Raw genomic sequence first — 26,821 nt, 5'->3', positions numbered from 1 at the left:
ATAATAATTATAAATAAATAATTTTTGGCAATGACATGAATTTAATGATGATTATATAATCTATAATAATATTAAAATGATAATTTTAATTAAATTTCGATTATATAAATTTATACTTGAATGTTGATTGGATAAAATGGACCAATGAGAATGAATCTTTGTTGGCAAGTATATGTTATATCCATTTTATCGAACGGAAAATCGAAAATTCAATGGCATACGCCCCTCTTTCCTGAAAATAATCCGCCATTGTATGTAACTTCTTTTGGTGATAAGACCAAAAAGAAAGAATGGCACAAAATAATTATTTTGGCTTTACACACGGTGGAACACAGTATGGGTACGTACATTTAAAAAATTAATAAACATTAATTTTTAATTGTATTGTTACATTAATAATTATTTTAATTATATTTATTAATTTTAATTTTTATATATATTATAAAACTATCCGGCCACGCGAAGATCAAGCCGGCTTGGCGGCCATTTTTACATACTTAAAAATTCAGCGTCAAACAGAATTAATTATTTTTTTTTTTTTTTCATAATTGATCTATAAATATTATCCTTTATTAATTGTTATTAATATCTATAATTTTCATGTGGTAATTTATTATTTTTATGTAAATTTTATATTCACAACAAACTGTCATGAATGTGTTGTATTTTTTTTTTTTTGTATAAATATTTTTGATAATTAATTGGTGACATAATTGATAACAGGGCTACAAGTGCAGCTGCTTATCAAACTGGACAACCAGGATATGCAGTAACTCCAGCTGCAACTGCTGCAACATATACACAAAGACCAGCTGCTGCTCCAGCAACTGGATATGAAAGTTATCAAGCTGCTGCGGCTGCTGCTGCCACAGGAACAACTTATGCTGGTGAGAACCCTTGACAAATTAATTATTTAAAAATATATAAATATCACTTTGATTGTGTTTGCATTACACACATTGTTTTAAATTTACTCCAATTTATAAATATAAAAAATGAAGTACACAGCACCTGCTGTGTTGGTAGAACGTTGATCGATTCGTTATTAGGTTTTGTTTCCCCCATAGCTGCAAATCCAGGAACAGTTGCACAAACATATGATTATGGATATGGACGTCCAGCACCAGCAGCAACATATGATGCAACTAAAACATATTATCAACAACAAGCAGCACCACCAGCAACATATGCAACAACTGAAACACATTATCAAGCTGCTAAACCAGCATACAGTACAAATGCATATGCTGGTGCACCAAGACAGGCAACAACAACTGGACAAGCTAAAACTTATCAAGCATCAAGCACAGCTTATCCACAATCAAATCCAGCACAAAATGCATCATATTCATCTGGTTATACAGCACCTGCTGTACCTGCTGCTGCTCCACCAGCTGCTACAAATAGTAAGCTTATTTATTTAATTATTTTTTAATAATAAATATTATTTTAATGTCAATTAAAATGATGATACTGATGACGAGACTTAGTACATCAAACGAATTATCATTGTAATATTAAAAATTCAAGTATTTTGAATTTTTATTTTTTACTTATTGATAATTTATGATGTTACAAAGACGATTTTGGCAGTCTGATTAATTGCATTTAAAATTTATCAGTAGCTAAATGGAATAAATCATTGATAGGTGTTGCTAAAGATTTTAATTATGATTTTTTTTATTTATAGAGCCAGCAAGTACACCATATTCTGGATATGATGCAGCGCTTTATAGTGCAGCAACAATGTACGTAGCTCAACAAAGTGCAAATAGTAATTCAACTAATCAAAAAAGTGGAGGCTGGCAAGGCTATGGACGTAAAAGTTTTGGACCTAGTGGAGGTGGTGGCGGTGGAGGAGGTGGAGGAGGCGGTGGTGGTCAAGGAGGAGGTGGCGGCGGTGGTGGAGGTGGTGGTGGCGGAGGAATGAAAAGTATGCGTTCAAAACAACCACCAAAACCTCAACAATTACATTACTGTGATGTTTGTAAAATAAGTTGTGCTGGACCACAAACTTATCGTGAACATCTTGAAGGACAAAAACATAAAAAAAAAGAAGCATCATTAAAAGTACCACAACAACCACCAGCACGTGGAGCTGGTAATTCATTAAGATGTGAATTATGTGATGTAACATGTACTGGTAATGATGCATATGCTGCTCATATACGTGGTGCTAAACATCAAAAAGTTGTTAAATTACATACAAAACTTGGTAAACCAATACCAAGTGCTGATCCAACTGTATTAAATCCAAAACCAACAGCTGCTGTTAAAGTTGAGGCACCAACAACAGCAACAACAACATCAGCACCAACAACAACTGGTACTACTAATGCAACTGCAACTGGTGCTGTTAAAAAACCAGCAGTTATAACATCAGCACCTAAAATAAATTTCGTTGCTTGTAAGTTGATAATTATTTTCTTTTTTATATTAATTACATTTGTGAATAAAATATGATGATACTGATGACGAGACGTAGTGCATCAATTGAATCATTGACATTGATTATTATTTTCAAGTATTTTGAATATTTTAATCGCGTTCAATGATTCTTGATTGATGCTACGAAGATGATTCAGGCAAACTGATTTTATTCAATTTAAAAACTAAATAATAATTTAATTAAACAGTTAACTAATGTCATAATAATTGTTTTTTTAAATTTAATTTACAGCTGGTAATTTAGGTACAGTTAATCAAAATCAAAGTCAACCAATTGCTGAACAAAAAATTGTAGAAGAAACAACAACAACAACAGTCATTGAAGAAGTACAAGAAGAAACAATTAATGATGAAAAAGAAATACAACCAGTTGGACAAGAATATATTGAAGAAATGAAATCAGATGATGGAAAAATAATAAGTTTTAATTGTAAACTTTGTGAATGTAGATTTAATGATCCAAATGCCAAAGATATGCATATGAAAGGACGTCGTCATAGATTTGCATATAAAAAAAAAGTAAATCCAGATTTAGTTGTTGATCGAAAACCAAGTTTAAAACAACGTAAAATGGATGAAGAAAAATTACGTAGACAACATCGTGAAGAATATTCAAGAAGAAGAGAAGATATACATTCAATGGGTGGTCCAATGGGACCAATGGGTCCAATGGTTGATGAAGAAATGTTACATTGGGAAGAACGTCGTCGTTATGAAGAAGAATGTGATTATATTGATTGGCATAGAAGATATGGTAGAGGACCAGCTGTACCACCAATGTCTGGACCATATCCAAGACCATTACCAATGATGATGTATCCAAATTCACAAAGACGTCCAGATTCATCTGATGATAAACATGTTGCTGCACATCATTCTGCTATTTATCCTAAAAGTGAAGAATTACAAGCTGTTCGTAATATTGTATCAAACACTGAAAAAGCATTAAAATTTGTATCAGATGCACTTGCTGAAGCTTATAAAAAAAGTATTACAACAACACCAGTAGTTACACCAGTTACCCCAGTGACTGTTAATCCAACTGTTACACCAACACCAACAGCCACAGCAACAACCACAACAACAACACCAAATTCAATAACAACAAATACTACTTCTACTGTTGATACAAGTAAAAAAGATGATTTAAATAAAAAAAAAACTGTCAATTCAACACAAAAAGAAGATGGTAGTGATGGTGAATTATTTTCATTTCAAAAAGAAAAAGAAGACACAAGAATTTTACGTGGTGTTATGAGAGTTGGTAATCTTGCTAAAGAACTTTTACTAACTGGTGATAATCATGTTTGTCTTGTTGTATTGTGTCTTGAAAAACCAACAAAGTAAGTTGATGAATATATTATTTCTTTTCATAGCATCAGAGTATTTAAAACCACAAAAATTACAATTTTATTTTGTTTACTTTCAGGGCTTTGTTAAATAAAGTTGCTGAAATATTACCAGCTCAATTAAAAATTGTTGCACCTGAAGAGAGTTATAATATTGGAAAACATCCAGAATCAGCAGCAATAACAGTATCTGGTGGTTCAATAACAGTAAGCATAACATTGACAAGTCCAGTTATGCGTGAATCATTATCAAAATCTCCAGCATTAGCAGGTAATTATATTATATTCAATTTTTACGATGGCCAAGAAAAGGATAACACTTATTTTAATGATTGTCCTCAGTTATGATTCAAAACAATTATAGCTTTTTTTTTTTTTTCTTTTTAATAATTTATTTATCATCAAGTTTGATAGTCATATTTAAATTTACATTAACAGTGCTTAAAAACAAAGCATAAACAACAAAAAAAAAAAAAAAAAAAAAAAGAATTAACTTGTTCTTTTCATGGCCTGGCAAATATAAAAAAAAAAGTTCTTCTAGCAATTTTAGCCAAACCAGGGGAAGACCATGCAGATCCAGATTATAATTTAAAAAAAAAAACTAATAAATATAAGTTTTAATGAATTATTTAAATAATGGCAAAAAGAAAAAAAAAAAATTTATGTAATTTTTTTTTTTTTTTTTTTTCAACAAGTTTATATCAGAAAAAAAAAAATTATAATTTTAAAAAACAACGACGACACCTTTATTGGTACCCTGGAGGACTGATTTGTGTCAATTAAAAATTTTCAAATAATTATTTATGCGCGCAGGGCAAGCCCCCCTTTCGAAATTGAAGAAAAAAAAATTTTTTTTTTTCTACAAAATACGGTTATTATCAAAGAATTGAAAAACAAGAAAAAGCAAGTTATTAATAATAAGGCGTATAATTTCAACTGAAACAAATAAGAAAAGAAAAAAAAAAAAAAAAAACAACGCCATGTCCGAAGGTAGATGAACAACGCTGAGGCAATCTAAAAACTATGGACTTTTTGATCATGCAAATTAACATTGTGAAAAAGAAAAAAAAACCCTCTATGTTTTTATTTTTTAATTTAGTAAAATGGTTTAACAAACATTGTTTAACAAATCGATACTTATAATAATTATTATATAAATATTGAAGATTTATATCGGTAAATATTTAAAGTAATAATTGATTTTCTTTTTTTAAAAAAAGGAAAAACTAATCGTTTTGTTGTTAATGTCAATGTTACCATAATATTTTTTATGATTTATTTATATTTTAATATTAATGATTTATTAAAAAAATCAATTAACTCAATAGAGGGAGATAATTTTTTCTAGTTAGTTTTGTTTTAATTTAAAAAAAAAAGAAAAATAGATAAAAAAACAGAAAAAGTTAATAATAAAGAGTTTAGTGTGATAAAATAAAAACCAATTTTGGCATGATCAAACACTCTAAGTATTGTCTAAGCGTGTTTTGTGCTTTCTTTTGTTGTCAACTCAGATAATGCTGGACAGCAGCAACAAGGAGCTGTTCAACCGCTAACAACGCCCGCAGTGACCAAACCAGACCCACCAGATGTACTACCCAAGGCTAAGTGTTTGGAGGCTTTAGCTGCACTCAGGCATGCCAAGTGGTTTCAGGTTTGAATAAAAACAAAAAAAGAAAATATTCAATCTAGATAAATCAGTCAATTTTAAAATCATCAAAAGTTTTATATCATCAAAATGATATGATACATCAACGCGATCAATATTTAAATATATTTTTTTATTTTTATTTAAAATATATAATCTAGATAAACATCAGCAGTCTTAGAACTTTCCAGCCTTGTGTCAAAATATATTAAAATATTATGAACATTTTTTTTTTATAATTAATTTACATTTTGTTTGCATTCTGATGATTAATTAACACAATTTTTTAACATTGAATGCAATCAATTATTGTTTTATAAATTTTACAAAATAAAAAAAAAAAGGATTTTTTTTTTAACTTGTAAATTTTACATCACACCACTATTACATCCAGAATAATAAGTAAAATATTTTTTTTACAAAAAAGAAAAAAAACAAATTATCTAAAATAAATTAGTAATATTAATAGTTTATTGATATATTTTTGTTTTTTTAATGTAAAACTATTTATTTTAATTTTTTTTTCTTGTGAAATATAATCAAACATTATTCTGGATTAATTAATATTTGAACTGTGATTATGTCTGTCTTAAAAAAAATGTCCAATGCTATAAAAAATTGAACCAAATTTATTGATTATTTTTTTTATTAATTATTAATTATTTTTTAATCAGCACCAGCATTTAAAGACAGACAAGCACAAATATAATTAGATTAATTATATACCGGGTGTTTTTTTGTGTAATAATTTTTTTTCATTTATCAATAGATGAATAATTTTTTTTGTCGCGATTAAAATTTAATATTGCTATTCGTAATTGTTTAAACACCCGGTAGCACTAGTGATAAATAAGACACAAAAAAAAAGGCTGGAAAGTATAGCTAAAGCCCACACAAACCAAAAATATAAAATAATAATAATAATATTAGGGTGTCGTCCTCTCCATAAAGGTATTACAAAAATAATTTATAAATCATAATTAAATAATTTATTTTTGTAACAAATTTGTGTATAGTTTTTGTTTTTTTTTTTTTTAAATTAATTTTTATTTTTTATTGATTTATTTGTTGCTTTTATTCACGTTAAAATATTTTATTTTATTTATATTTATTTTGGTTTTATTTTTTTTTTTTATTAGGCTAGAGCAAGTACACTACAAAGCTGTGTCATGGTTATTCGTATAATGCGAGATTTATGCAATCGTGTTCCCACATGGGCACCACTAAATCCTTGGGTAAGTTGATGTTTATTATTTCAAAATTTAGTTAATTAAAATATCAATTAAAATGATGATACTGATGACGAGACTGAGTATGTCAAATGAATTATAAAATAGTTAAATTTAAAAATTCAAGTTTTTTGAATTTTTAAAATTATTTTCTATTATTAATTTGTGATATTACGTAGATGATTTTGGCAATCTGATTATTTGATATTTTATATTTATTTATGTTACATGTTTGACAAATTTTATTGTAATGATTTTGAATTTAAAAAATATTAATTTTATTATAAATGTTTCTTTAAGGCATTGGAACTCCTCACGGAAAAAGTCATCAGTACAGCTGGTGGTCCACTTGGTCTTGGTGAAGCATTGAGACGTCTTTTGGAATGTGTTTCAGGTGGAATATTACTTCCAGGAACTCCAGGTAAATTTAAATAATAATAGTAATTTTAAATTGATATTTAATTATGATATTAAAATGATGATACTGATGACGAGACTGAGGGGATTTTAAATATTTTTGATAGTACTGAGCTTGAGTTATTCAAGTCCATGTACATATTATCAAAAAGCATTTAAAATTCAACACAGATGATATTCGGCAGTCTGATTAAATGCAAAAAAACAATCTAATGTTTCATTTTTAATTAGTAGTGTTTTTATTTGATTATTAATTAATATTTTTTTTGTTAATCTTTAGGTCTTTATGATCCTTGTGAAAAAGAACCACAAGATGCTATTGGAAATATGACATCACAACAGCGAGAAGATATAACATCATCAGCTCAATCTTATCTTCGTCTTATTGCTTTTCGTCAAATTCATAAAGTTCTTGGTATGGATCAATTACCACCACCTAAAAATAAAGGACGTTTTGCACGTAAACGTAGACGTGATAATAGCAATGGTGAAGGTGCTGATAATGAAGTTAAAAAAGATAAAAAAACAGATGAACCATCTAAAGTTGAAATTAAAATGGAAACAGACTCAAAGTAATGTTGTAAAACGACAATTAATTCATGAAAAAAAAATCGAAAAAAATTCATCAATCTACACAGTCAAAAGAAGTTTCGAAAATTAAAAAATGTTATTAAACATTTTGCGTATTAATTTATACATAAGTATATATAAAATTAAAAAAAAAAAAACAAAAAATTATGGGCAAGTGTTGATAGAGAGTTTAATGTTTTATTTCTTTTCGTCAACTTGTTTGATTTTCTTTTTTTTTAAATTGTTTATTATTAAATAAAGAAAATTAATTTAAAAAAAAAAACATGAGCGTGTGTAGAGTTTCGAAAAAACAACATTTTTTTTTTTAAATTAATCTTTGAATATTATTTTTAAATTGTTCTTAACGTTAATGAACTTTTTTCAATCAAATTATGATAATTTTTTTTCTTTCTTCATGAAATTAACACGAGTCATTGTCTCTAAAAAAAAAAAAAAGAAACTAAGTCAACGAAAATATTTAAAAAATTATTTGATAAATAATAACTCATGTTTTTTTATTTCTTATTTTGTTTAGAATTTAATTAATATTATTTTCAATTTAAATTTTAAATATAGATATTTGTATTCGAGACAATTGTATGTAATTTTGAGTGAATGTGTGTATGGCATAGTAGTCATAAAAATGAGTGCAAATAAATTATGAATATAAATTCATGAAAAAACAATTGCCCAATGAAAAAAAAAATACTAAAATACTAAAATCATTGAACTAGTAATTGATATTGATGAATTAAAAATTATTGCAATTTTTGTAGATTATTAAAATATAATAATAGTTAAGTCAACGAAAATAAAAAAAAAAATTTGTATCAATGCAATTGTGATATTTAAATTATCATTTTGTTTTTTCCACAATTGCAAAAATTAATATGTTTGATTAAATTAGATTGAAAAAAAATAAAGTAATGATTTTTATTGACAATGCTAATTATTTAAATTAAACAATTGATGTAACAATAGTTAGTCTTTGAAAAAACGATTAAAATTAAATAGAAAAAAAAAGTAATATCAAATAAAAAATATGTCAAATGGTTTTATTTAACTTTTGATTGATTTTAAAAAATTTATTTACAACAATTTGAACACCCGAGGTCGTTGAGACATTTATAGACTGATTGTACGGGATGAATAAAAAATTTAAATTAAAAAAAAAATATATAAGTATATTCTATGATTTATTTAATGGAAATTAAATTATTTCCATGAAAATTATAAATTTGTTTAACAGCCAATAATAAGGATGTTAATAAACAAAAAAAAAAAAAAAAAACATAAATCGCACTAATTTATTATTTAGTTTTACATTGATAAGAAATGATTTTTTTTTTTTTATAAATCATTATTGTTTTTTTTTTTGTGTTAAATGTTAATGTTTTCATTAAAAAAAAAATTGTGTATTCATGATTATTGTATATAAATTACCGAAAGGTTATTAATAAATTCGTTTTAAAATTGGAAAAAAAAATTTGTTGTTAAATTAATTACTTGAAGTAGCTGCTAAATGAAAATTTCCATTGTTTTATTTTTCGTGTCAAAATTAATGAGTTAAAAAACAAAAAAAACTGACGTAAATTTACCAAAAATAGCGTCATTTCCAGGGATCAGTATATTTTTTTCATCGAATTAACGAGTCATCATCAAGTCATCATCATCATATTTCAATCAAGTATTTTTTTTTTTTGTCAATCGAACTTGCTAGAGCATTTTTTTTTTTTGTTGTCTATTCATTGCTTATTATTATTAACAAACATTTTATCAAACCAATAAGAATATTGAACGTATTTTTGTCCGACCAGCTGACTGCAGCTGACCAATCACAACAGCTGTTACTTGACAGCTGCGTCATTTCCCCTCGTGTGTATAAAAGCCACCTTCCTGCGACCCACATCATCAGTTTCCAGCAAACTTTTGTCAACACAACAACGTCCGTACTTTCTTTAAACAAAAAAGAAAAAACTATAACAAGATATTCAGCCATTTTGAATTACTTCTATTGAACAAAAAAAGGGGTAAGATTATTTTAATATTAATAAATTTTAACAATGTTCAATAGTTTAATTAATATATTTATTAATTTGCTCAACAATAATTTAACAACGTGTAGTGATTTTTATTTTTTTTTGTCAACTCTTGCATCATAAATTTTTTTTTAATTATACATTCATTTTTTTGGTGGTTATTGAATTTTTTTTTGTATAATAATTAATTACAATCAAGTATTTTAAATGATTGATAATATTTATTTAATTTTGGGATAGTTTTCTTTGTTCATAAAAGTTGGGCGTTGTTATTGATCGGCGGCCATTTGCAAGACTTGTTCTGACAAGTTTGGACTAGTCCATTCACTTCGGATTTTATTATTTATATTTTAACAAAGAAAACTGGTTTTTTATTGGTAATAAATTATTATTGAATTGTTAAATTATTTACAACAAATTGATAGATTAGATATTTTATTTAAAAATAATTTTTTTAAATTTTAATTAGTGGTGTTATTTTTTCAATAAGCCTTTGAATAGATTTTTAAATTAATTGTAATTTGTGGTTGTAATTAAACAGATGTTTTTATTTTCAATTTTAGTTAGTGGGTATTTTTTAGTTAATGAACAAAGGAGTCTTTGGGTGGGGTTTTATGACAGCTGCGTTGTTCTATGTACAGCTGCGCAGCTGTTAAACAAAATGGCCGCTAAATAATCAATAAATAATTTGATAATCATTAAAAATTGATGACTCATGTTGTTGTTGAATAAGATAAATTTAATTTACGTTTATTAATTTGGTGACTAATTATTGTTTTGTTTATTTTTTATTTAGATCAATATGCAGATCTTTGTTAAAACATTAACTGGTAAGACCATTACCTTGGAGGTAGAGGCATCTGACACAATTGAAAATGTCAAGGCCAAGATTCAAGACAAGGAAGGTATCCCACCAGATCAGCAAAGATTGATCTTTGCTGGCAAGCAACTTGAAGATGGTAGAACCTTGTCTGATTACAATATTCAGAAAGAGTCTACATTGCATTTGGTACTTCGTCTTCGTGGTGGTATGCAAATATTTGTCAAAACTTTGACTGGAAAAACAATTACTTTAGAAGTTGAAGCATCTGATACTATTGAGAATGTCAAGGCTAAAATTCAAGATAAAGAAGGAATTCCACCAGATCAGCAGAGATTGATTTTCGCTGGTAAACAATTGGAAGATGGTCGTACATTGTCTGACTACAATATCCAAAAAGAATCAACATTGCACTTGGTACTTCGTCTTCGTGGTGGTATGCAAATTTTTGTAAAAACTCTTACTGGTAAAACCATCACCTTGGAGGTTGAAGCTTCAGACACAATTGAAAATGTCAAAGCTAAAATTCAAGACAAAGAGGGAATTCCACCAGATCAACAAAGATTAATCTTTGCTGGTAAACAATTGGAAGATGGACGTACATTGTCCGATTACAACATCCAAAAAGAGTCAACTTTGCATTTAGTACTTCGTCTTCGTGGTGGCATGCAAATTTTTGTAAAAACACTTACTGGTAAAACCATTACATTGGAAGTTGAAGCATCAGATACAATTGAAAATGTAAAGGCTAAAATTCAAGACAAAGAAGGAATACCACCAGACCAACAAAGGTTGATTTTTGCTGGTAAACAACTTGAAGATGGACGTACATTGTCTGATTATAATATTCAAAAAGAATCAACATTGCACTTGGTACTTCGTCTTCGTGGTGGTATGCAGATCTTTGTTAAAACATTAACTGGTAAAACTATTACTCTTGAAGTTGAAGCATCAGATACTATTGAAAATGTCAAAGCAAAAATTCAAGATAAAGAAGGAATACCACCAGATCAACAAAGATTGATTTTTGCTGGTAAACAATTGGAAGATGGACGTACACTTTCTGATTATAACATTCAAAAAGAATCAACACTCCATCTGGTACTTCGTCTTCGTGGTGGTATGCAGATTTTCGTAAAAACATTAACTGGTAAAACCATCACATTGGAGGTTGAAGCATCAGATACAATTGAAAATGTAAAGGCGAAAATCCAGGACAAAGAAGGTATTCCACCAGATCAGCAGAGATTGATTTTCGCTGGTAAACAACTTGAAGATGGACGTACATTATCTGATTATAATATTCAAAAAGAATCAACATTACATTTGGTACTTCGTCTTCGTGGTGGTATGCAAATTTTTGTAAAAACACTTACTGGTAAAACCATTACATTGGAAGTTGAAGCATCAGATACAATTGAAAATGTAAAGGCTAAAATACAAGACAAAGAAGGTATTCCACCAGATCAGCAGAGATTAATTTTTGCTGGTAAACAACTTGAAGATGGTAGAACTTTGTCTGATTATAATATACAAAAAGAATCAACACTCCATCTGGTACTTCGTCTCCGTGGTGGTATGCAGATTTTCGTAAAAACATTAACTGGTAAAACCATCACATTGGAGGTTGAAGCATCTGATACCATTGAAAATGTAAAAGCCAAAATCCAAGACAAAGAAGGAATCCCACCAGATCAGCAGAGATTGATTTTCGCTGGTAAACAACTTGAAGATGGACGTACATTATCTGACTACAACATCCAAAAAGAATCCACATTGCATTTAGTACTCCGTCTTCGTGGTGGTATGCAAATTTTTGTTAAAACATTAACTGGTAAAACCATCACCTTGGAGGTTGAAGCATCAGACACCATTGAAAATGTTAAAGCTAAAATCCAGGACAAAGAGGGTATTCCACCAGATCAACAAAGATTAATCTTTGCTGGTAAACAATTAGAAGATGGTCGTACATTATCAGATTATAACATCCAAAAAGAATCAACCCTCCATTTGGTTCTTCGTCTTCGTGGTGGTGCAATAATCATCTGTGAAAATTAAAAAAAAAAAACAACAAAAACTGATACATTTCCATAAATGAAAATTTCTGTTTAATTAATCTTTGCCAATAAACATCTCAAATTAGAATCAATTTTTTTTTTATTACTGACAATTTTGTGATAATATCAAAGGAAAAAAAAAATAATAACAAGAAATATATTTAAATAATCCTTTTTTTATAATTTTAAATTATATTCTTTTTGGTATCAAAAAAAAAACAAAATATATATATTAAAACTTGTTTGTTCGTCAATTTAAAATCTGTCTTATTTTATTTATCAACTTTTACATTTATTTATAACAATTAATGGTCGTCGTTGTGATCTTGATAATTTAATTGATTAATTAATTTATATTTAGGTTGATTGCAATATGGATCTGGTGTAGTCATCTAGGTCATCTTGGATCTACTAATAATTCATCACTTGCATAATCTTCTATCATAGACATTAAAAATAACAACAAAACAACAATCATTGGATCCAATCTCATCTATTGTTTAAAAACATTCAATTGTTTTTATTTAATTAATTTTTATTTATCAATTGTTGTTGTTATTATTATGATGTCTTGTTGAAATTAAAAATTTTTATTGGGCATGCGCAAATGTACTTAGGGCCGCCATGTTTGTTGTTGGTGTTGCAAATGAGCCACTTGACGAATTTGCGCGCTCCTTCCCCTGCCCCCTGCGGGGGTGTTTTCCACAGTTCGTCACGAAAAAATAAAAAAATCGTCAGTACTGCGCGTGAACTGATTACGGAAGGACGTACGTTTTTTTTAATTTTATGTTTTTGCTTGTGTTGGTGTATTATTTTGAGTATTATTTTGTGAATTTGGAGCAATTTGAAGTGATCCTGCTTCCTGAATCCTGTTATTTTTATGGTAGTTTTCTTTCATTCATTATTATTTTATTCATATAAAAATAAGTTTTCAACTCTTTTTAATAATTTTTATTTTTGCAATATATTTTTTATGTGCCATTTGTTGCTCCTAAAATGGCCCCCTAATTGATCAGTTGAAAATTTATTTTTTATTTTTCATATTATTTAATTAAAATTATCATTTTATATTCCTATTTTTATGTTATTTTTTATTTCGTTATATATTGTTTATATTTTAATTAATTTTTTGTTTATGCTGATGAAAAAAATAGGTTTTTCTTTTTTTTTGGAGCCATGAATTTTTTTTTTTTTTTCCGAGTTTTATCAACAGTTTTTACACCGCGTTTAATTGATTTTATTTGTTTTTTTTTTTATGAAACAAATAATTATCTATCGATATTTAATATTGTCATTAATATTTATGTCAATATTAATAATTTAATTTTGAATAATAAAATTATTTTCACAAAAAAATAATGCCGCGCTGAACGAGAGAGAGAGAGAAGAAAAAAAAAAATATAGGTATCTTGTTATCGGTAGATGGTTAAGCCTTCCAAATTCGAACCGCCATATTCGATAAAAAAGCGCGCCATTCTGACGACTAATTCAAATTCCGTTTTGATGAATGTTTTCAAAAAATTATTTTCAACTTGAAAAAATTAATATAATATTAATTATTTTTACAAACAATTTATTATTTAGCAAAATATTTCAACTAAAAAATTAAAACTTTTATAATTATTTATTATTAAATAGCTTTCTTTTATTTTTTTTAGCAACTTTTTTTTTTTTTTTTTTGGTCTAATTCATGGTAGAAATATACAGGTATGTCCATTCCTCGGACGAAAATAAATTCTACTGCGCAAAACTCTAAGTAGCCATCTTGTCTACATGTGTGTAAATCTGTGTGCCCGTCATATTATTATTATTAGCCATCTTGTTTGTATGTGTGTAAATTTGTGTGCCCGTCATACTATTATTATTATACTGTTATTAATTATTGCAGAACATGTTTAAAATTTACATTAACCATGATTAAAAACTTTAAAAATATTGTTTAATAATTATACATATTTATAAATGTGTCAAAACAATTAGAAGTTAAATTTTTACTGTTTCACAAAAAACAATTAGGAAAAATAAAAGAAATTTTTACATATTTAGTTAACAAACTAGAAGTATGGATGAAAAAAACAATATAAATATTGCACTGAATGCAATACAATGTTTGGTACATACTTGTACGTACATTTGACTTAGAGTTTTGAACAGAAAAATTATAGAAAGATAAAATAAAAGTTAAAAATATATATAAAGTTAGATATGAATTTTATTTTTATTTTTATAGAATTAATCATTTGTTTATGTGTCTTTATTAACAAAATTTTATTGAGACCATCTTTGATATGTACTTCAAATTATGATTCAAATAAAATCGCGCCAATTTAGCCAATATGGCGACGTAGGGGCCGCACTTCTTATTGGCTTAAAAAAACGTATGCGCATGGACCTACCTGTATATTTCTACCATGGTCTAATTAATGTTTACAATATATTTGCGGTATTTTGACAAAGTGTTCTTATAATCATATCAATTTCATTTAAATTTTTAAATGCAATACGAGCAATTTTTCCTTCAGGAAGTATTTCCGGCTCATGACGAAGTAGTTGATATGATTCCTCCAGTGCTTTTTTAGCCAGCTATAAAAAAAACCCAGAATAAATGTTTACAAATATTTTACAAATATAAAAATTAATAAATTAATAATTGTTAGTCTCTGATTGTTCATTTAACAATTATTATTTGCATAAACAATTGAAGAAAAAAAAAAAAAATAAATATTTTTACCACTAGCATGCCCTTGAGTTGATCTTGACCTTGTCTCCTGCCATATTCAGCAATTGCTGCATGTGCTTCGTATAATAAAAGTCCTCTGATACGATTTTCAGCTATAAAAAAAAATTACCTCAATATTTGTTTTAAATTAATTAAATTATTATTCGATTATTTAATACCTGGAGCCAGTATTTGTATCAATTCATCCAATTTTTTACACAGAGATATTTTTTCATTAATAATATCGTCATTAACTGCTGGTAGACCCCCATCTTGTAGACCAATTATTTGTGATAATGCCATTTTAACATCAACCATGTAGTAATGATTATCATGAAGTTGTTTTGAATATTTATTTAAAAATTTTTTACATACTTCAATGTCATTTTTTTTCATTTCTGCCAATTCAATACCAATTTTTTCTAATTTATCTTCAACATTATCAACGGATAATGATGTTTTGCATTTTTGACAAACATAATCTGGCTTATTTTTATCAATAATTAGAAATGTTGATGGCAACATTGATCCACCACAATCACTAGTGAGGTACCAATTATTATTATTCATTTAAAAACCAAAAGAAAAAGAAAGGGTTGTTTTGTTTTAAATTTATTTTCAATGTGTTCGAGTGTCCTGATCTCGATTTCACGAATGACATTTGATCTTACCCATTCGTGCATTTTAATGAATTAAAATGTGTTCCAAATTCTGTTGGATCTTGACATCGTTCACAGTTACAATCAAAATATTTTGTTTGTTTGAGATGATGACGTCGGTTTGTCACACCCCAGAGAGGATCTGTGTAACACATTGTTATATGTTCACCTAGAAAAAGAATAAATTAAAAATATATATTAGATAATTTAAAAAAAAATTAAGTAATAAAATTTAAATGTTTAAACCTTTTGAAATTGGTAATGCTGTTTTGATAATAATTCCACCATCGTTTGTAAAACTTTTTGAGCAATTTGCTTGACAATTATGTTCAAAGTATGAAGCAATGTCATACACAGCAACATGATGTGGTTCAGTTGTTGGTACTTCATGTCCATTGATCTATTAAAAATAGTTGAATTAAATCAATTGGCAATATATAAAATAATTTAAAGATATTTTACCTGTAAAATTCCAACAATTTTTGCAATTTCTTTAACATCAATGTCTTCAATTTTAAAAAATCGTTTAACAAAATTAGCTACTTCTATAAATTCTTCAGTGGCAATATCTTCATTGTAATTTCCTTGAAGATTCATTAATTTTTGATATGCATTTGGATCAGATTTTCGCAATGCCAGAGCTCTAACAACACATATACATTTGTATGTTGGATGAGGCAATCCAAAGTCTGATATAACAACCTTCAACAATTAATTAACAATTAAATATTTATATTATATTGTTTAATAAATATAAATAAAATATTGTATACCTTTTCTCCTCGATAATTAATTGTAAATTCACACTCTTCTCCATGGTCCTTGCAATTTTTACACAATGGCCAACCACATTTATCACATGCCTTTGAATTATCAGCACTTAAAATATCATAACAACCAAGACATACAGGAAATGTACCAAATTGTGGTCCTGATATTAATGCCTTTAATTCTTTAACAATTATTTCACCTTGTTTTAATTTTCTTGTTGCAATGTAGTGTCTACCAACAACATCATCTTCAGCAATCTTTATTTATTTATTTTTTCAAAAATAAAAATCAGTTTTAATAATATTATCTCAAATAAATACATATATATGCATATTTTCACTTTTTAATGACAAAAAAATTAAATTTTATAGTAAAAAACTTTAGATGTTGGATGTTTTATTTCTTTACCTCAAAAGCTTTGCATTTTTTAGCGTGTTCTTTCCAATGATATTTTTGATGTTGACGAGAACAATAAAATATTATTTTACATGCACTACACTTTTGTTGTGCCGGTGCATTGCAAACAGCACAAATTTCTTGTTCAGACATATCAACACTAGCTATTCTCACAAGCAATTGACTTGTCTAATAAACCAAACTTACCTTTTATACTTGAATTTATTTATATACATTTCTTTTTACTATACTTTTGTATATACACAAATTTTTTGTCTATGTGTATTTGTTGAATCTATATATGTAGAATGTGTTTATTTCAATCTGGCTTTCTCGAGAAGCATCCAAATACTTGCTATTTATAGATTTTGTAATTTTGACCCCGCTACATATGCGTGTGATTTAACTCTAAGCTTCAAACTTCAACTTATTATATCATTTTTAAATATAAATAAAAAAAATATATAAATATTTATCTTTTCCATTAAAACAATAAATATTTTTTCGAAATTTTAAATATATATTCACCGAGTTATAAAAAAACAAGAGATGTTTTATTAATTTTTTTTTATCAAGTAAAAATATAGATTACAATTTTTTGAAAAATTTAGAAATCAGCTTTTTGATTGTCATAATAATAAATACAATTTAAATAATTAAATGTAAACAATTAAATTAATTATTTTATAATTTCAATAAATTTTATTGCAAAAATAAAATTAAAAAATTTGAAAATAAAACTTTTTTTTTCTTTAATTTGTAAACAATTAGATAAACTATTTTCTAAATAGCAAAACTTTAAATAATTTTTCATTATTCATATTATTAACAAAAAAAAAATTAAGTAACTCATTTTTTAGAATTTTAAATTTCATTTAAAAATATATTTAATCAGTCAAGAGAAAATTAAAAAGTTATAAAAAGTCTTAAAGTTTTTGAAGACAAATTTTCCAATAAAAAAAATAAAACTTCTTCGTTATAATTATTAAAATAAATAACTAGGCTATCTTTTTGAGTTTGTGGTAAAAAAAGGAATTACAAAAAAAAAATATATCTAATTGATAATGGATTCAAAGCTTTATTACAACGCAGAGAACATTTAACATTTATAATTACTATCATTTGTCTTGACGTAATTGCCAATTGAATTAATTTATTTTTTATATATACAAATAGTTGCTAAAGATATATATATGTGTATTAAATAAAAATGTGTAGGTATGTTAAAGAGAGATTGAGTTGAGTAATAAAAATAATCTAAATGGAATCAGAACCGGACGAAACGATCACGTTTAAATCGTTCAATGAAAGATTAAACCCTCTTTTTTATTTCAAATATTCTGTCTAAATTCAATTTTTTTTTTTTCATTTTTTTAACTACCCTCTTACGACCCCTACGATAGTTACTATATTGTAAGAAAAATTTTATCTTTCATTGGATATTCCATTATTCGAGTTCAAGCGTCAACCATTTGTAATTTTTTTTTTTTTTTATTATTTTTTTTCATTTGAAGTATTCATCTCTCTTTCAACATTTTTTTCATCTTTTTATTTTTTTTACATTTTAAATTTTTTAATATTTTAATTTTTATCAAAGTTTTATGTATATATACTTGCATATTGTTTTATTCAAAGTGAGTGAAAAGGATAACAGAAAAGATTTTATTTTACGTTCTGCAGTCATTGCTTTTTTTTCATATTTTTTTTTTTTTTTTTTGTATATTTATTTTTCAACGATTTAACAAAAGAAAGACACGTTTAATTTTACTGATGAAGAAAAGTCCAAGTAATTACAAAACTCAGTGCTACATTTTTCATTTTTTTTAAATTATATTTTTTTTTTTAACTTTTTATATCTTTGGATAATCAAAAAAGGAATTTAATATAATTTCTCAATAAGAAATAAAAAGATACATTGAAAAAAATTAAAATTTAATTACAAATTTTATTTTTTTTTTGTGTCTATAGTGTATAACAAGATTAAAAAAGTTTTTTTTTTTGTCAATTTTATTTGACATTAGTGTAAGGAAATTGATTAATTAAATGTTTAAGTTTTATTAATATCATTTGGACATTTATATTTATTAACATAAAATTAATGGGTTTTGTATAAATTAACAAGTTAGTGAAAATAACATTTACCTGTATATCACTGTCGTTAATGGGATTTAATGTATACAAACAAAATTCAACGTACAATTTAAAGATCAGTTTGTGTAGTTGTAAACCCTAATGGTATAAGTTTGGTATTAATGTTGTTTAAGTGTTGGTGGGTTTGTAGTAAACGGACATTGTAAACAACCAACATAAACCTTGAGCCATTCGTTGGAACCAGTACCTGATTATTATTTGTTCAACTCTTGCATGAACTGGTAGTGTTACCAAAGCTTCTATTGTATTTTAAATTCATATATGTACTTTGCTTAATACATGTATATAGCAACAAACATTAAACATTGATTCTTTCTTTAGATTGTTAATTGATATATAAATTTTATTTATTTTCATTTTAAAAGTCAAATGAAGCAATTTAAAGATATTTCACCTGTAAAATTCCAACAATTTTGGTAATTTCTTTGACATCAATGTCTTCTATTTTGAAAAATCTTTTAACAAAATTAGCTACTTCTGCAAATTCTTCAGTGGCAATATTTTCATTGTAATTTCCTTGAAGATTCATTAATTTTTGATATGCATTTGGATCAGATTTTCGCAATGCAAGAGCTCTAACAACACATATACATTTGTATGTTGGATGAGGCAATCCAAAGTCTGATATAACAACCTTTAACAATTAATTAACAATTAAATATTTATATTATTTTGTTTAATAAATATAAATAAAATATTGTATACCTTTTCTCCTCGATAATTAATTGTAAATTTACACTCTTCTCCATGTTCTTTGCAATTTTTACACAATGGCCAACCACATTTATCACATGCCTTTGAATTATCAGTACTTAAAATATCGTAACAACCAAGACATACAGGAAATGTACCAAATTGTGGTCCTGATATTAATGCCTTTAATTCTTCAACAATTATTTCACCTTGTTTTAATTTTCTTGTCGCAATGTAATGTCTACCAACAACATCATCCTCAGCAATCTTTATTTATTTATTTTTTCAAAAATAAAAAACAATTTTAATAATATTATTTTAAATAAATATATATTTTTACTATTCAATAAAAAGAAATTAAATGTAGTAGCAAATTATGATTTAAAAATTGATAAAATTAGTCGAAAATAATTTTTATTTTCAATTTTCAATTTAATTATTATATAATATTGATTATTTTCATTTGAAATATTAACAAATATTCTCTAATCTATTTTTTTTTCCTGAAAATAGATGAAAATTTTTGATTATATTATATGATCTTGAGCAGGTTATATATAAATACCAGAATATAATATGTTGGCTATCTTGGACGTGATAATAGTGTCCTCAGGGACGTTGAAACCAACTTTTGCACTACCACAAAGATGAATTATATATATAAACATATAGACAATGCACGTACTAAAAAACTATCTTGGTATAATGCTCACTAGAATACCATTATCGTTCACCATAACTATGTACACGTGATGTATACATGAACGTGTAAGCTCGTTCATTTATCATAAAAACACTGGGTTAAAAATATTGCGTGACACAATAGAAAATAAAATAAATAACCATATAAAAGATAATAATAAAAATAAATTAAAAAATACACAAATAATAAACACAATTTATAAGTGAAATATATATTTTTTTAATTATTCTAACGATCGATAATAGTCGTGGTTTTCTTTTTCAATTGACACATTCAATAGTACAATGATCCTGACCTTTTGTTTTGTTTTCTGTAAACTTGTAAAATGAATAATACAATCCTAATATATTTTCATATAATATGTATAATTGTCAATAAAAAGGATTGAATTTTGTAAGAAGATATATAAGAAATTTTAGTGAAAGGTTTCATTGTAGGGCTCATTTGAAAACGAGGGATTCAAATGTAGATGGATTTGTATATTTAAGTTTAAGCAGATATTTCGACCAACTCTGTAAGTGAATTAGGGAAGCCATCTACAAGACATTTACTTACCCTTAGTGTATACATTGTATGTACAAACCTTGACAGTCTTATTTTTATTTCCACTTGAGTCACTACAATCTCATTCGTTATTTGAAATTTTTTTTTTTAAATAAATTCCATTGCACTTGTAATTTCATTATTTTTATCATAATTATTATTATTAAAGTATTTATTATTATTTATTTTTTTTCTAAACATTTTTTAAATCGGATTATTTATTTATTTAAATATGATTTAAATTTTGATGCATTCCAATGTTATATAATTTTTTTTTTGGTTTAATTTACTTTCAAAAATAATTATTTTATTATTATAAAAATTGTTTAAAGAATTTTTTTGTTTTTCACCACATAACAGTGGTATTTTTCTCCAATGAAAAATTTCCTTCAACAAACTTTCTCAGTTTTTTTTTAACTTTCTAAATACATTTTAATAACAAAAGCTTTTATTGTCGAATTTTCTCTCATAATTTTTGACGACTAAAAAAAATTCCAAATAATAATAATTTAATCTATTAAAATAAATTTAATAAAATTCAAAGCTTCTTGATGCAGCATTTAAAATTAATATTACCACAGATTTCTGTAGTGTATTTTGTAACATCTGATTGTTGTCTGAAACAAAGAAAATGATATAGAGTTTGTAGATACAAGTGTATGTGGGTGCAGGAAAATATACATATGCAAAATTTAGTAGAATATCTTAGTAGTATATATAACAGTTATATATTCCAAAATGATAATAATTGTAAACGAGTCCAGTTATGGATACTGCGCAATACGTTTTCAAGGGATTGGGGTTTGTAAAATATGGATAGTGGTTTGAGCAACGATTAGCTTTTCAAGATGGAATAACGTATGCCACACAAAAGGCTATATGTATAAAATAGAAGGATGAGTTTGAAGCATATCCCTGCACAGAGAAAGGTAGTAGTAGTATCACTATAGATTACACGAAACCAATTCAAGTTTCTCCCTTTCAAATATACTAGCTTGACGACATTTCTGTGGTCAAACTTTATTACCCAATAGTTAACCAAGTTATTTGATTAACTAATATATATATATCTATATATATAAATTACCAGAAAATTGTTGAATTCTTTAAGTTAACTTAACTTTGTTTCAACTAGTTATTATATTTTAATGATTAGTTAATAGTGTAGTTTGATGCAAAGTATATATATAGAGTTGATCTAAAAGACCCCAATCATGATTCAAAGAATTTTCTATTTTTTTAAGGTTAAAACTTTATAGAGGACACTTTAATTAGACGTCGTTCTTGATCGCAAGTAGTTATACATCCGTTATAAGTCAGCTTTCATCTACAAAGCTTAAAGAAGAAATAAAAAAAAAATACTTTCTTAGCCAAAGTCCAATGAGTTTTTGTGTATACTTGTTGGTTATATATATCCTATTGCAAAATGTGATGATGGCAAGTATCTATACAGTAGTATTAGTTATTAAATATTAAATATTTCTTTTATGTTTTATTAAATTTTGCATCGCTTTAATTTTTAAAATATCTTGTAGTGGTGATCGTCATCATTATCATCGTGTAATCCTAAAGCATTGTAGACGTGCCTCTATTACAAACTTATATAGCTTCAGTTTCACAGTTAGTTATATATATATATATCCTTATCGTCACACCCTTCTCAACATGTCCTACCAACACTATCACTAGTACTAACACTACCATCGCCAGTATTACCAGCATCACCATCACTTTTCTTTCACGTCTCAAGTGAATCAAAAGTTTTGACTTGAACATGCCGAGAAGCGGATGTAAGATGAGTACTACGTGACAGAATCTTCTAAAAAATAATAAGAACAAAAAATTAAAATTTATAATAATGTTAATTTACATTTTTTAAAATTAATTTAAAAAATATCAAATTTATTATGATTTATGTCGAATGGGTAAAAAATCATCATCGTTATTTGAGGTCAAATAATTTTATTGTTATTTGTGATTAAAATATATTAACGAATTTTATTTGTTTCTGATATTTTAGTGTTTCAAATTCAAGTTAATGAAAATATAAATAAATCAATAATATATGACTCATTATTTCTCTGCCAAAGCCAGACATGAATTGTAAAATTTAACCCTTGTTTAAAATACTTGTATTAGTTTGTGTTTTGACAGAAAAAATATTTTCCATTGTTCTATAAAAACAAGTGCAGGTGCATCTTTTTCTTTTTTCTTTGTTTGAATCAATCCAAGTTCAAGTGATTCTTTTTGTCAGCTTTTTTTTCTTCTTCATCATCAGTCATTGGATAAAAAAAAAAAAGTCTTTGATTATATTGTTTTTTAAGTTATATACATGATTTCAAAACTGCCTTTATTTATTATCATTTTTTTTCATTTTTCATAGCTTATTTTATTGACGCACTGATGAAAGTTCTTTGAGGTTTTTTTTTTACTTTTTTCTTTTCAAGAAGCCAAGAGTCCATCTACTTTTATTACACAAAATACAAAAATCCATCCAAGAAAAGACGATGGCAAACAAGTTTTTTTTATATTTAAAATATAATCTCTATATTGTTTGTTGATTTTTTCAATACAAAATAATTTACATTACAATTTATTGGAAAATTAAATCAATAATAAACAATTGAATCCTTTTCCAACCAATTTTTTCTTTAATTTTTATAATAAATTATATTCTTTCTTATTATTTTGTTTAAAATTTTTTTTTTATTATTACCGATGACAAAATTACCAAAAATAAATAAATAGATAAATGAAATAATTAAAATATTTATTGATATAAAAGAATCTATATTTGAAATATCAAAATAATACATTTAATGGTTTTTTTTTTTAAATTCAATTTAAATAATATTTTATGGCAAACAATAATTATTTTAAATTAAAATTATATATTTTTTTTAAAAAAACAGGTACTGTAAAACCATCATTTTATGTTATGTATTTTTTTTTATTAATATTTATATTATTATTATTATAATTATTCTTATAATTATTTTTTTTTATATTATCGTTATTAAGGTACAACCAGGGCAAAATGAGAGACATCTGGCGGATGTTTGCTAAAAACGTTATATATTCATGAGTGCGAAAAGGACGAAAGATTAGAAAGAGAATACTGTTTCTCACTTCCACTTAAGGCTGAATGTCAAAATATTGAAAAAAAATTCCCTCTCACAGATTTTGATCAAAGTAGGCTTATTTTTTAAGTGAAATAAAGATCTATTTTATAAAATTTTTTTTGTAATTTTCTACCACGATTTAAGCGAGATAATTGGGGTCAAAGTTGACGCTTTTTACACACGCATAGGAAGCATCGGCACGTTTTCACTTCTATTGAAAAAACGCTTTCACAAAAAACCTTTATTTTACTACAGCTAATACTTCTTCAAATTACGAAAATAATAAAAAAAAAATCATCGATTTCTACCACGGATTTTGAAAGTTATTAATTATTTAAGAATATTAAAAACAGTCAAAAAGTACCGGGTGAAGCATTGAAAATCTGCTGAAGTAGATTAGTGTGTGTAAATACACTTATACTTTTAAAGACGCGGCAGTAAAGTATAAAAATTTTAGACATTAGGGGGCGCTTATTATTTTTAACTATGGATAAGAGGTGTATTTAAAAAGAGTCGTCCTACTTTGGGATTTACATTCAGCCTTAAGTATTTAGACAAGGACAAAAATTTATTATCCTCTATTAATTAAAATTAAATATTAAAACCTATACTAAATTTGGGTGATGATTTTTCGTCTTTTTTTCTAGTTTTATCCTTTAGTTTTTGGTAAATATGGCATTATTTTTTCAAGTATTTCGATGGGGTATTATGAAAAGCCGAACATCATTTTTGAGCCTATGTTTAACCACTCAAAAAGGACCATCTTTAACAGTTAATTAATCAAAAAAACATCTTATAACAAAAAAACTGATTAAAGAAAAAGGTGTATCGTTATTTCAATTATCTACTCTATAAAATTCGTGAAATCGTCATTATTTTTAATTTTCCCTGGTTGTACCTTAATTATTGATTCATTTCATTTAATTTTTTTGTTAATTTTGTTTTCTAATAATCTACTATGAAAAGAAGTGGCAAAAATTCTAATCGAACATATGAATATTTATTATTATTATTATTATTAATTTTTTTTCAATCTTACAAGTAGTGTATTTTTATGAGTACATGTACAATAATCATACAAAGCGGATTTTTATTATTCGGATAATTTTAAAAAACTTGACATATAGTTTTCTTCTTTATTTTCTGAATATTTATAAATATATAGTAATATATATATTATATAAATATAAAGTTGCATTAGAGGTACATACAAGAATTTAACTTATAATTTATGATAAAATTAATTAATTAAATTACGATTAATTTTTCTTTGAATTATCTAAACAAAAAACAAGTAATTTGTCAATTTAAAAACAAACAAAAACTAGGTATTCTAAATTAAATTCATAAAATCTTGATAAAAAGTATTATCTTTGTAATCTATATTTAAAAATAACCAAAAAATTTTAATATATATGAAATTTAAAATTATATTAAATCATAAAATTTAATGTTTAATTAAATTAAACTTTTCGACAATAAAGTTAGTATATTTCCTAATACATATTTAAATGTTTAATACTAACTTTTATAATAAATCCAAGAGTATATACTCAAATATATATATATATAAACGTTATAACCTTAGTTTGGAAAATATCGTAACTTCTGTGTCGTTGATTCAGCAACATATCCACCGGTGGATATATTACACACTATATATATTTTCTTTTCTCCTTTTATATTTTTCTTATATTCTAATAAATATAAATAAAATGTTTATAACAATACATTAAGTCTGTTATATTTATGTATGTTTGTATATATAATTTTTTATTTTTACCACAATGTTTTGGTTGGGTAATTAAACTGTTCTCCAGTTGACAGAAAGCCCTTAGACTTCCATTTGTAGTTTGTTGAAGAGCCATATGGATTATCATACCCACTCTGTGATATAAATTTGTTCACCGTCCAAACAATTCTCTTTTATCCCGGTTCTTTTTTGACTCGCATGGATAAACACTGAGAGTCCAAAAAAAACAAAATAAAAAATAAATAAAATACCATAGACATTGCAAAAAAAAAACATATACTATTGGATTTTATGTGTCTCACAATTGTAGCCACATAGATGGCTTTGGAAATGAGATTTTATAAAAATACTCAGTGAAATGTCAAGTCAATGGATTATCATCCCACAAGTCATCAATATATTTCCAAGCTTTTTTTTTCGATTGAAAATTGTTCTCTAGAAATCTTTGACGTTTAACAACTCGTTGTATTGTATTCACATATATATATATTTTTTTTGTATTATGTATAAAAACAAAAACAACAAAAAAAGTTTTAAATATATATATTGTTTTTTTGATATGTAATCCAACAAGATAATACCACCCAGTGCCATCAGTGTGCAACGGTAATTTCTTTTACTAAAACTTTATTACAAACTGCAAACTTTTTACGATCGTATCAACTATTTTACTGAGATTCTTACTTGTCTCTGGAGATAACATAATTGATGACCGAAAAATTTTGTCGTTATCTTTT

General features: G+C 26.0%; 3 protein-coding genes and 1 long non-coding RNA gene across 6 annotated transcripts in view; 3 read left to right on the top strand and 1 right to left on the bottom strand.

The window, feature by feature from the left end:
• Positions 1 to 205: 205 nt before the first annotated feature.
• On the top strand, positions 206 to 8,380 carry LOC122851630 (zinc finger RNA-binding protein). 3 transcript variants are annotated; one of them, XM_044150997.1, is made up of 10 exons: positions 206 to 340; positions 724 to 887; positions 1,068 to 1,406; positions 1,691 to 2,407; positions 2,681 to 3,791; positions 3,878 to 4,068; positions 5,309 to 5,448; positions 6,582 to 6,677; positions 6,972 to 7,092; positions 7,369 to 8,380. In XM_044150997.1, exons 1-10 carry the CDS (start codon positions 291 to 293, stop codon positions 7,662 to 7,664), a joined length of 3,225 nt encoding a protein of 1,074 aa, XP_044006932.1. In that variant the 5' UTR covers positions 206 to 290; the 3' UTR covers positions 7,665 to 8,380. The 3 variants fall into 3 exon arrangements, 2 of the variants coding, with proteins under 2 accessions (XP_044006932.1, XP_044006924.1); XM_044150989.1 differs by having other exon boundaries at positions 1,050 to 1,406; XR_006373721.1 differs by lacking the exons at positions 5,309 to 5,448; positions 7,369 to 8,380 and having other exon boundaries at positions 1,050 to 1,406; positions 6,972 to 6,987.
• Positions 8,381 to 9,480: 1,100 nt separating this feature from the next.
• On the top strand, positions 9,481 to 12,666 carry LOC122851646 (polyubiquitin-A). The gene is made up of 2 exons (XM_044151005.1): positions 9,481 to 9,688; positions 10,494 to 12,666. Exon 2 carries the CDS (start codon positions 10,500 to 10,502, stop codon positions 12,573 to 12,575), a length of 2,076 nt encoding a protein of 691 aa, XP_044006940.1. The 5' UTR covers positions 9,481 to 9,688; positions 10,494 to 10,499; the 3' UTR covers positions 12,576 to 12,666.
• Positions 12,667 to 12,891: 225 nt separating this feature from the next.
• Positions 12,892 to 26,821, top strand: part of LOC122851672 — an 81,676-nt gene continuing 67,746 nt past the window's right edge. The window contains exon 1 of the long non-coding RNA XR_006373733.1: positions 12,892 to 13,457. This is a non-coding gene — a long non-coding RNA (uncharacterized LOC122851672). The remainder of the gene's footprint in view (positions 13,458 to 26,821) is intronic.
• On the bottom strand, positions 14,987 to 17,350 carry LOC122851654 (SET domain-containing protein SmydA-8-like). The gene is made up of 8 exons (XM_044151017.1): positions 17,132 to 17,350; positions 16,726 to 16,980; positions 16,415 to 16,654; positions 16,199 to 16,352; positions 15,965 to 16,121; positions 15,473 to 15,834; positions 15,306 to 15,406; positions 14,987 to 15,157 (listed from the first exon to the last, which is right to left on the bottom strand). The coding sequence occupies exons 1-8, from the start codon at positions 17,270 to 17,272 to the stop codon at positions 15,002 to 15,004; spliced, it is 1,566 nt and encodes a 521-aa protein (XP_044006952.1). The 5' UTR covers positions 17,273 to 17,350; the 3' UTR covers positions 14,987 to 15,001.

The sequence above is a fragment of the Aphidius gifuensis genome, linkage group LG1 (genome assembly GCF_014905175.1).
Source record: "Aphidius gifuensis isolate YNYX2018 linkage group LG1, ASM1490517v1, whole genome shotgun sequence".
Lineage (NCBI taxonomy): Eukaryota > Metazoa > Arthropoda > Insecta > Hymenoptera > Braconidae > Aphidius > Aphidius gifuensis.
Note: the sequence above shows the minus strand (reverse complement) of the source record. Positions and strands in the feature narration are given on the sequence as shown.

What these genes read in the sequence shown, in the direction of transcription:
- LOC122851630 (XM_044150989.1), top strand. Translation starts at nt 291, where the DNA reads ATGGCACAAAATAATTATTTTGGCTTTACACACGGTGGAACACAGTAT. An exon ending in AAAATCTCCAGCATTAGCAG is followed by an intron (nt 4,069 to 5,308) that starts GTAATTATATTA and finishes TTGTCAACTCAG; the next exon opens with ATAATGCTGGACAGCAGCAA. An exon ending in GGGCACCACTAAATCCTTGG is followed by an intron (nt 6,678 to 6,971) that starts GTAAGTTGATGT and finishes TGTTTCTTTAAG; the next exon opens with GCATTGGAACTCCTCACGGA.
- LOC122851646 (XM_044151005.1), top strand. Translation starts at nt 10,500, where the DNA reads ATGCAGATCTTTGTTAAAACATTAACTGGTAAGACCATTACCTTGGAG.
- LOC122851654 (XM_044151017.1), bottom strand. Translation starts at nt 17,272, where the DNA reads ATGTCTGAACAAGAAATTTGTGCTGTTTGCAATGCACCGGCACAACAA. An exon ending in AGCATTACCAATTTCAAAAG is followed by an intron (nt 16,122 to 16,198) that starts GTTTAAACATTT and finishes TTCTTTTTCTAG; the next exon opens with GTGAACATATAACAATGTGT. An exon ending in GATACAAATACTGGCTCCAG is followed by an intron (nt 15,407 to 15,472) that starts GTATTAAATAAT and finishes TTTTTTTTATAG; the next exon opens with CTGAAAATCGTATCAGAGGA.